Below are 11,122 nucleotides of genomic sequence, written 5' to 3' on the forward strand. Positions count from 1 at the left end.
AGGCATGGAATTCCTGTTTTGCCTGTTGTTAGCAGAACAAAGTTTGCTGTGCAAAGTTAAAGATATGCCAACACTTTCCCATGACAGATAATAACGAGGTTACAGAGAAACAGTAAAATAACTGCTTACAAAACGTTGGTTCACAAATATGGCTAATATTGCCAAATTTTATTATGCTAAATATCTTATTTGAGAAAAAATTTGGAAGCCTACAGAAGATATTAACAGCGGTGACCCTCTAGGGAAATGGAGTTTTGGAGTCTTTTACTTTCTTCATTTACAGTTCTGTACTATTGAACTTTATTGACCATGATTGGGTACTACTTTTAAATTGAAAAATAAATCCTTTTTCTAGTAAATACTAAAGGCTTGCCCTAAGGTGAAATGAAGGGAAGAACATAATAAATTCATCTCAGTAGAGGTTTGTGACTGAAGTATCCATAGGACGTTGTTAAAAGGTAATTGCTCTACAACAAAAGCTTGAGAAGGGGATTCTAAATTTTTATGAGACTCAGTGGATGCCAGGGCTTGTGGTTGGTTGGTTGTTTAACCACTATATTGAGATTTCCCATTCAGAAGCAGTTTATAATTAACAAAGCAAAGGTTGAGCAGACTTTTTTGGGCTTGTTTAGATTTTGCATCTTTTAAAATCCTGCCCCCAATTTTAAAATTAGGGAAAGGGGGCCAAGATAAAATTACATTTCTGTTTTGTGAAAAGTAATAAAAGAACTCATTGACAGGAATGGTATTTCACTGAAAGGTTGAATGTTGTTTTTTTACATAACCATTTGGTGTATAGTAAACCAGAGTACCTATTCATGAAAAAGCCAGAGGGGAAAATGCGTTAAAAAATATTATAGATACTGAATAAAGGGGGATCAGTGAAATTTACCCAGGCCTCCCCTAAAAGGCAGGATTCTAATTCCTCTTCAACGAATTATCTTCCCATCCAAAACCTGGGCTGCTCCCCGCCCCGCCCCCCTCCAATAAGGGGGCCTGTATTCCCTCCTGAATTCCAAGAAAGCCATTCAGCGCTTAACTCCATAAGTAACACAGAATCCTGGCAAATTACGTGGTAGGTAAACATAGGAACAGGATACAGAATAAGTAAACATGAACAGGATACAGCTCTCTTGCGAAAAACAATTTTTAAGCCAATGTTTAACAAATGTTACCCCCTAATGAAGCACATTTATCGGTTTTTCACAAACATTTGTTTTGTTTTAATACAAGGTCAACGCAAACTTTTATCGTTTGCAGACATTTATTCACTTTTACTTTAGCATTTGAGTTGCTTTGTTCTATTTAAATTCCTTCAGTTTTAAAGTGCCCCTAGATAACTTTATAACAATGTTTCGAATTAAGAAAAGAAAAGGCTGCATTAAGTGTATCAAGGGTCAGCTTTGAAAAGATACTTTGGCTTTGCTGCTGTGTTGAAGGAAAATGCTTGTATAAATCTATTAAGCAGTTAAGTACTAGGTAAAATGGTGCTTGCTTCTGATTTCTTAGAGCTCTTTTGTTTTCTTCGCCATTAGCTTATTCTGGGTTCGAAACAGGGTCTGCTCTGCAGATAATGATGCGTGTGGTGGTAATGAAAGAAAAGGAAAAGGAATTTTAGAAATGCCTAGGGAAAAACTTTTAATGATTTTTGTGCAAGCATTGTGGGTTGTTGCTTTTTGTTTCTTGAAAGCTCCGAAATCTTTCACACCAGGTGTTCCTCTTTCCACTACAGGACTTGGAGCCGTCCCACCGGGATTCCACCTGTCTCCCCTTTCAGCTCCCGAAGTTTCCTTTCTCGAAGGCGTAGGCGGCATTTCTCCGCGAGTGGATTCCTCAACTGGAGGCCCGGCTCCACGTGACCTCTCCTAACACCTGTACAGCCACCAGCTCACAGCGCCCCCATCCTCTCCGCCAGGTACAGACGCGGCCTGGCTCCTCCTCCCCCAGGAGGTCACGGTGCGGGTGCGAGCCTCGCTCGGGCCGGCAGGGGAGGGGCTAAGCTACGGCCCCGCAGCCGCTGGAGCCCTTGCAGCCGTATTATCACATGACTCGACGGCGGCGGTAGCCTTGGCAGCAGTCGCGCCGGCTCCGCGGGCTCGCCGGGTGGGCTCAGTTCCGCTCACGCAGGAGTCGAGCGCAGCGGGCGGGGAAGGGACCTGCTGAAGCTGCGGCCGCCCAGCCGCTGCCAGAGCGCGCGGCATCTCCCCTGGCCCGGCCGGCCCGCTCCATGCCGCTCCATTGCGGAAGTGTAGCGGGGGGAGGGGGCGGCGGCGGCGGCGGCGGCACGGAGCGCGGGAGGCCGGAGCTCGGCCCCCTGCAGCACTAGGCTCTGGGAGCAGCGCGGCGCGCCCACCGGCCCGGCTGCCCGTGCGCCCGCCGCAGCCTGCATGCCCCGCGCCGCGCCTCGCCCGGCCCCAGCCGCAGCCCACTGCTCGCACCACTGCTGCCGGGCGCCGGAGTAATATGCTCACTCGAGTGAAATCTGCCGTGGCCAATTTCATGGGCGGCATCATGGCTGGCAGCTCAGGTTCCGAGCACGGCGGCGGCGGCGGCTGCGGAGGCTCGGACCTGCCCCTGCGCTTCCCCTACGGGCGACCCGAGTTCCTGGGGCTGTCTCAGGACGAGGTGGAGTGCAGCGCCGACCACATCGCCCGCCCCATCCTCATTCTCAAGGAGACCCGGCGGCTGCCCTGGGCCACTGGCTACGCAGAGTGAGTGCAGCGACACCGGCGGCGCCCCTGCTCTCCTCGCGGCCCTTCCCCGCACGCTTCCAGCCCTCCTCTCTCCTCGTTCCTCGGCCCCAGGGCCCTCCGCTGGCTGCTGGCGTCCAGGCCTCGGCGGGCACCTCTTTACTGACGCTGGCCATTTCTCTCTTCTCCCACTCCCCTTTCCCCCAACCCCGAGGGCGCGGCGTCTCCAGCCCGGGTTTGGGTGGTAGATGGGTGGGTGGCAGCGCTGGACCGTGGGAAAGCTAAGGCTGGACGCGGCTGTGAATCTGGTGGCTGTGACACTTGGAAGAAAGAGCGTGGAACAGCTCAGCTGAAGTTTGGAACACAGCAGGGAAATCTGGTATCTGTGCTCGCATTCCCCCCAAATCTTTGTGCCTCCGCGTGAAGTTTGTGGGGTACAGCTTGGAGGAACTGTCCCTGCGCCAGGGTTTGCGGGGTGGGGCGGTTGTCCGAGCCCTGGAAGCGGCCGCGGCCCTGTGCTTGGTTGCACAGTTCAGAAGGTCTCAGTTTCTCTGATTTCAGCCCAAGAGCTCATTCGCTTCTCCTTTAAAAGGTAGGAAAACCCTGCGCCTTTAGTAAACGCCGATACTATTTACCCCAGTTCTTGGGGAGGGGGAAACTTCTTCCAGGTGTCTAATGATAGCATTTTGGTAGTCAGTTTTGGTGATTAAGCGAGAGTTTGAGTGATCTACTATTTCAAGAACCGGTTGAGTTAGGTTGACGACCTGGAGTGGAACTGGGAAAGGAGAGGGGAAGGATTTTAATGGCCTTCCCGCAACCCTACGGCTACTTTTCTGTTGACCATTAATGACCGTCTTAAGAATGATAGGGTAATGTTTCTTCTATTCAGCGTTATGAAACTGGGAAACTCGGAAGGTGGAATTTAGCAGACCAGGGTTCCGGGATTAATAATGACCAGGTGGGTGTGCAAAAGTGCACGCAAACCTTTGGTGCCTGGCACACCTGCCCCTTTTCCTTTAACTCCATTCGCTCTATAATCTTGGCCCTCCCTTACCAGTGCACAGCCTCGCCCGCTGATTGGTTTATCGGGGAACCAATCAGCTCTCCCGACGCCTGGGCGCTTGGATGCTGACCCTGTTCTAGTAGCCCGGATACCCCCGAGCAGGCCTGGTTCCCGACGCTCCGGGTTCCCGGGCAGGGGTTGGTTTGGGAGACGCTCTTCCTAGAATCTCGAATTCTCTTTTCCTTTGCCTTTCATCATACAACCATTTCTCCACCGGCTGAAATAGAAAATTTATATAAATGGGGATAGATGACTGGAGTGTGAAAAAACTGAGGACACAGTGAGAGTGATGGGTGCTAAAACAATAAAATTTAACACATAATAAAGGGCAAAGCATGGTAGAGAACGGTGAGGTTGGGGAGATAGAAAATATTATACGTTTCAGGAGAAAGCCAAAGCAAAAACACCTGTGTGAGGGAAAAGTGCCTGCCAAAACACCAAGTACTGTTTCTCGATTAAAAAAAAAAAAAAAGTTTAAACGACCATTTGGACCTTTTCAAGGCCAAAGGCAACTTGGAGGCATACGTTGTCCTACAATTCTGTAGGTGGGGGACCTCGTACCTGTCAAAAACCTAAATGTGTAGGGCCCATTGTCACTCCAGTGGGTTCCCCAGGGCAAGGGCACCTATCTGAAGGGCAGAGAGATAAGAAGAAAGATGTTTAAAGCACAGAATGTGGAAGCTACTTGGACACGTAAAAGGAGTACCTCAGTTAGCAGGAAGGAAAGGAAAGGGGAAAAAAACAACCCGTTTCAAAATGTTTGGATCCTATGACAAGCACATGATGTGCCAAGGGCTGTAAAGAATATAAGGGAGGGCTTCCCTGGTGGCGCAGTGGTTGAGAGTCCCCCTGCCAATGCAGGGGACACGGGTTCGTTCCCCGCTCCGGGCCCGTGAGCCATGGCCGCTGAGCCTGCGTGTCCGGAGCCTGGCAACGGGAGAGGCCACAACAGTGAGAGGCCCGCGTACCGCAAAAAAAAAAAAAAAAAAAAAAAAAAAAAAAAAAAAAAAGAATATAAGGGAATCTGAAATGAGACGTGTGGGAGGGGTAGTCAGTTTCCTTATCTCTAAAAAGCTTATCTTACCCTAGACTAGGACAGAGGGAGGTTCAGTTGTAGGTTAGAAAGGCCACTGTAAGATGTTTAATTATTAAAGCTAGTTATAAAAGTACATACTTGTTAATTCAAGCAAAGACCTGTACACAAACGTTGTCTTGTCACTTCCCTCTGTCAGATGTTGTACTGTACCACTTCCTCAAACTTTGAACTATAGTTTATCTTCCTGCAAAAATACATCCTGAATGATCAAAATGGCTGAAATAGGGAAGGCGAGAGACAGACAAGTAGGAACTGTGCTTATGGTCAGAGGCCACTACCAGTAATACTGCCCAGGATATACTGGGAGGAGGAATTCTCTTTGTTCTGGAACGTACCTTAGAGGGATAGAATTGGTAGGAAGATTGCTCAGAGTGGGGATCCGAGGGGTGCTCAGAGTCACAGCCTGAATCAGAAGCCGTTTGTTTACCTTTCCAGAAAGTGAGCTGCTTTCTAAGCCTTCCTGGGGAGGAAGAATTGGCATCACTTGGTGACTGAGGAGTTAGAGGAGAGTTGAACTTTAGTGTTGTTGAACTTTTGGATGGTAGGAAAAAAAAAAAAAAAAAAGGTGAAATGGTCTATTTTTTGCACCATATTGTTAATCCCTTTCAGAAGGAGATACTCTGTAGGTTATAGAACTAGAGAATTAGCTTAAGTGATCCCTGTAAGATTTGGGGATCCAGAAACAGAAGTCCCTCATTTATTCAGTATTTATTGGCATTGTGCGAGGTGGAATTTCCTGCTCCTCAGAAAGCCTCCTGTTGTGGCTGAGAAGTTTAGCCATTTGATTCAGGGCTGTATGCTAGGTTGTAAAGCATTGTAGTTACAGATAACATCCACGGAGCTAAAATCTTTCCAAAAACATTGATTAGCAAGTTTTATTTTTTGGTTTGGTGTTGAATCACTCACTTAGCCTGTTATTCCCGCTCAGAGAGAGCCCATGGGAAACAATAGTCTGACCCAGAGACCTCACAGGGTAGCTGCTTCCTTTCTTTTCCACAAGTTTAAATAACCACCCAAGTGCTTCAAGGACCTGGAAGTCAGTTCAGTTTTTAATAGGTTAGAAGTGCGTTTTGACTTTTCTTCTTCTTGACCTTTTACCCAACCTCTTTCCCACTGATGGTCAGTTGAATGTAGTGGATGTGGAGTTTGTGCCTGAAACTACGACAGTAGATAATGCCAGAGAATGTGCAGTGCTCTGTATATGAAAGCATCATATTCAAGTTTTATCAGTGTTAAATTTCTTTGCTTGTACAGAAAGAATAAATCATAATTATAGTATTATCTTATTTAGATTATAGCTGTAACTATGCAATTTTTTTCCTATTGCCTTTCTTATAAAAGTGCCCCAGACATGGATATTTAAAGAAAGCTACTTTGAGAGTTTCTGTTAAATGTGCATTATATAAGTTCTTTCTGCCTCACGAAGTTCAAGATTGTGAAAATTTTGTTGCAATTTAACCTTATTTAAATCCAGCAAACGGCCCACAAGTATTTGGATTTATTTTGGAATCTGTAGGTTCTTCCATCTCCCCAGTCATTGGCACTAATTAGCAATTACGAATAAATCGCATTAGTTGGCTGTATTGTTGGTAGCAGAGAAACCGCTATTTCTCCCTGGCAAAGCTCAGAAATCCCCTGCCCTTTTTTTTCCCTTCTGGCCTCCTCTAGTACACCCACCCCTCTTACACCTGGTAGCAGAGCTCCTCCCTGGGAACTCCCTCTTTGACTTTTGCACCTGAAGAACCTTGAGGTTCTCCACTTCTTGTTGGATAAGGAGGAAAAGAAATGAGTGGGGTGTGGTGTTGGGGAGGCTTTCACTTAACAGCGCTCTGCATAGCACTTTTCTGCAGATCCGTGCAGAAAATATTTCATCTACCTTTCTACTAACCTGCAGAAGGTATTAATTTCCTATTTTAAAGCAGGTGGCTAAGCTCTCCTCCATTTTTCAGATTATAATGAAGTCATCCCCTCTGGGGTGGAGCTCCTGGGCTGTCCCTTTTCTTAGAAACATGGATCAGCTTTCTCCAAAGACTAGTGATGCTTCAGGCAGAGGATTTAATTATCGTGAGGGGTTGTGTTTATCCTGTGTTGCAGCCCCAGTTACATAGACATCGTTTCTGATTTTGCCCCACCACACAGTGCTTCCTTATTATATCAATAGTTACATCCATACCAACTGATAACTTAAAACTGACTGCATGATAGAACTGTTTTCTAAAAATGTATAATATTATTGAAGATAATTTAGAAATTTGAGGTATAATTGACATAACATACTAGTTTCAAGTGTACAGCATAATGATTCAATATATGCATGTATTGTGAAATAATCACCACAATAAGTCTAGTTAATACCCATCACCACACACAGATAGTTTTTTTTCTTGTGATGAGAAGTTTTACTCTTACAAACTTTCAAATATACAATACAGTATTATTAACTATAGTCACCATGCTGTACATTACATCCCCAGGACTTATTTGATAACTGGAAGTTTGTACAATTCTGTGTCTGTGAGTTCTGTTGTTTTTTTCTTTTCTTTTCTTTTTTTTTTAGGTAAGAAGTGGATTTATTTAGAGAGAAACACACTCCACAGAGTGTGGGCCATCTCAGAGGGTGAGAGTGGCCAGTTTTTTTCTTCTTTAAGATTCCAAATATAAGTGAGATCATATGGTATTTGTCTTTCTCTGAGTTATTTCACTTAGCATAATGCCCTTAAGGTCCATTCGTATTGTTGTAAATGGCAGGATTTCCTTCTTTTTTATGGCTGAATAATATTCCAATATATATATGGAATATAATGGAATATATATATGTATCTCTCATATTTTTAACATTCATCTGTTGATGGACACTTAGGTTGTTTCCATGTCTTGGCTGCTGTAAATGATGTTGCAATGAACTTGGTAATGCAGATATCTTTTTGAGCTAGTATTTTTGTTTCCTTCAGATAAATACCTAGAAGTGGAATTGCTAGATCATATGATAGTTCTTTTTTTAATTTTTTGAGAGATCTCCATACTCTTTTCCATGTTGGCTACACTAATTTACCTTCCCATCAATAATGCACAAAGGTTCCTTTTTTTCCACATCTTTATCGACACTTGTTATTTCTCATCTTTTTGATAATAGCCATTCTAAGAGGTGTGAGGTGGTATTTTATTGTGGTTTTGATTTGCACTTCCCTCATGATTAGTGATATTGAACACCTTTTCATGTACCTATTGGCCATCTGTACGTCTTTGGCAAAATGTCTATTTGTATCCTCCACTCATTTTAAAAATCAGATTTTTTTTTTTGCTGTTTACTTATATGAGTTCTTTATATATTTTGGCTATAAACCGCTTATCAGATATGTGATTTGCAAATATTTTCTCCCATTCGGTAGATTGCCTTTTCATTTCTTTGATGGTTTCCTTTGCTGTGCAGAAGCTTTTGAGTTTGCTGTAGTTCCACTTGTTTATTTTTACTCTTGTTGCCTTTGCTTTTGGTGTCAAATCCAAAAACTCATCACCAAGGTTGATGTCAAGGAGCCTACTGCCTATGTTTTCTAGGAGTTTTATGGGTTCAGGTCTTACATTCAAGTCTTTAATCCATTTTGAGTTAATTTCATGTATGATGTAAGGTAGTAATTCAGTTTTTCTTTTGCATGTGCTGTCCATTTTCCCCAACACCACTTATTGAAGAGACTGACCTTTCCCCACTGTATGTTCTTGGCTGCTTTGTCATAAATTAATTTACCATATAGGTATGAGTTTATTTCTGGACTCTGTTCTGCTCCATTGATCTATGTGTCTGTTTTCATGCCAATACCATACTGTTTGGATTTACTATCACTTTATAATATAGTTTTAAATCAGGAAGTGTGATGCCTCCAGTTTTGTTCTTGTTAAATATTGCTTTGGCTATTTGAGGTCTAATGTGGTTCCATGCAAATTTTAGGATTGTTCTATTTCTGTGAAAGATGCCATTGTAATTTTGATAGGAATTGCGTTGAAACTGTAGATTGCTTTGAGTAGTATGGACATTTTAACAATGTTCTTTCAGCTCATGATCATAGAATATCTCTTCATTTATTTGTGTCTTCAACTTAATTTATCAGTGTTTTATAGTTTTCAGTGTGCAGGTCTGGTCTTTTACCTTCTTGGTTACATTTATTCCTATTTTATTCTTTTTGATGCATGTAAATGGACTTGTTTTCTTAAGTAAAAAATTTAAAAAATAAGTTAATTTAAAAATTAAGTGTCTTTATAATTTTCTCTGATTTGCCTAATTTGAACAGAGGATTGATATTTTTCCCCCTTGAATTTATGCCATTCTCCCTCAGGAAATAAACAACATTCATCTGCTTCCATTACTTCTCTCATCCAATCAATGAAATCATTTCATTTGTATGCTGGGTCCATAATATAAGACACAGTCATCATCCTCAAGAAAATCTTATGGCATAGACTTTCCCCCTTTAGTGTCATTCTTTGAAATTAAATTGAAGTGAAATCATGGACTATTAAGATTACAAGAGACCAACACTGTGGGTGGGGGAAGTTGTTTGTTTTGTTTTTAATGTCTTAATGCTTCTGGGCAATTTCAAATCTCAGTATTTGGAGCCTTTAAGTCACACTAGGGAAGCAAATTGTTCTTTTCAGCAAGCATTATGATTAGCTGCGAAGTCCTCTGTACCTGAAGGCCACAAGACCTTTATACATACCTGTATAAAGGTATGAATAAAGAAAAAATTATCCTGACACTTGTTAAAAAGGTAAGAAAGACTTTATTCAAGACTATTGCAATAGGGGCATTGTATTAGGGGAGAGAGATCAGACTCAACTCCAACTACAGCAAAGACAGATGGAAATTTATAACCCAAGAACAGTGATGAGGTCAGTGGATGGAAAATTACTAAGAGGAACTGTCAAGGGGAGGGGGATTCTTGCTGAAGGTAGGTCAAGGAGTTATACGTCAAAGGTAGGAGATGAGGAAATTGATCAGATATCAAGGGTGATCAGATTTGACTGCTAAGTAGGGACATAAAAAAACCAAACTTCTTATTTACTATCATCAGTGGTTCATGAAATAAAGGATATTTTAAATCAGAAGTGTAGAGGCATATAATCTCAGCAAAAAGAACAGTTTTTAGTTTTTTGAAAATGCTATGCTATTTTTCTAATTTTTCACAGACTCAAAACCATGTATTTTACCTATCCTGGAGGATTCCCAAGACCCTTTACAGTTTTAAACTTTGTGAGTTACTGCGGTTAGGCTGAGAACCAGTGTCTTTCCTTCCAGGCTGAGGTTATTCCCAGTGGGGCCTGCTTTCTCCTTTATTGTGATTACAATTTTGAATTCCCCCAGTACTTTGTTATGAAAATTTTCAAATATCCAGAAAAGTTGAAACCATTATATACTTATCACCCGTATGTGCCCACCATCTAGATTCTGCAATGCACATTTTGCTATATTTGCTTAATCATTTGCCTATCCATCAGTCCATTCTTGTTATTTTTAAGTGTGTATTTCCTTTGCTCCAATGGCATTGATTTATGCTATTAAGTTATTTTCCACAGTAAATTAAAAGTTAGGTTTGAGTAGCTTTGACTTTCTCAGTCGAGAAAACTACCAAACCATTAGGTCCTCATCCATGTCGGGGGGGGGGCAGGAGGGGACTCAGATTTAACTCTTACAACCTGGTGCCCTGCAAATGCTCACTCAGTGCGTGCGCTTTCCATAACTTAGCACTCACATAACTGAGAGCTTTACATGGGGTCAAACTGAAAAGTAGAAATAGTTGGCACATCTCTTTGCTGTGCTCTTGTTCAATTAAATCAGTGGGAAATTGGTTTAAAACTTGAGTCACTCCTCTTTTCAGCTGGTAGCCAGTCAGGTGAATATTATCTGAGGAGTAGTCTGTTTAAAAAAGACTTCAGTATGCTTTGCCTGAAAAGTGCTTAGCGAATAATAAAGACGCAGATGTGGGAAGAAAATATTTGCAAGTCACACATCTTACAAAGGACTTCTATCTAGAATATATAAAGAACTCTCAAAACTCAACAGTAAAAAAACAAACAATCCAATTAGAAAATGAGCAAAAGATTTGAACAGATATTTCACCAAAGAGGATATAGAGATGACAAATAAACACATTAAAATATGCTCAACATCAATAGCAAGTAGGGAAATGCAAATTAAAAGCATGATGAGATTATCACTACACATCTATTTTATACCAGTTAATTAAAAATTAGTGACCATACTAAAAGCAGGTCAGGATGCAA

The 11,122-nt window shown here is 42.4% G+C and overlaps 1 protein-coding gene across 4 annotated transcripts in view; it reads left to right on the forward strand.

Moving 5' to 3' along the window:
* Positions 1-2,112: 2,112 nt before the first annotated feature.
* Positions 2,113-11,122, forward strand: part of PPM1H (protein phosphatase, Mg2+/Mn2+ dependent 1H) — a 299,608-nt gene continuing 290,598 nt past the window's right edge. For all 4 annotated transcript variants that reach the window (XR_008617682.1, XR_003680301.2, XR_003680302.2 and 1 more), the window contains exon 1: positions 2,113-2,711. Coding sequence is in view for 1 of the 4 variants with exons in the window: in XM_024122817.3 (XP_023978585.1) it covers positions 2,464-2,711 (248 nt within the window). In the remaining 3 variants the exon portion in view is untranslated. The remainder of the gene's footprint in view (positions 2,712-11,122) is intronic.

Source organism: Physeter macrocephalus, chromosome 6 (assembly GCF_002837175.3).
Source record: "Physeter macrocephalus isolate SW-GA chromosome 6, ASM283717v5, whole genome shotgun sequence".
Classification (NCBI taxonomy): Eukaryota; Metazoa; Chordata; class Mammalia; order Artiodactyla; family Physeteridae; genus Physeter; species Physeter macrocephalus.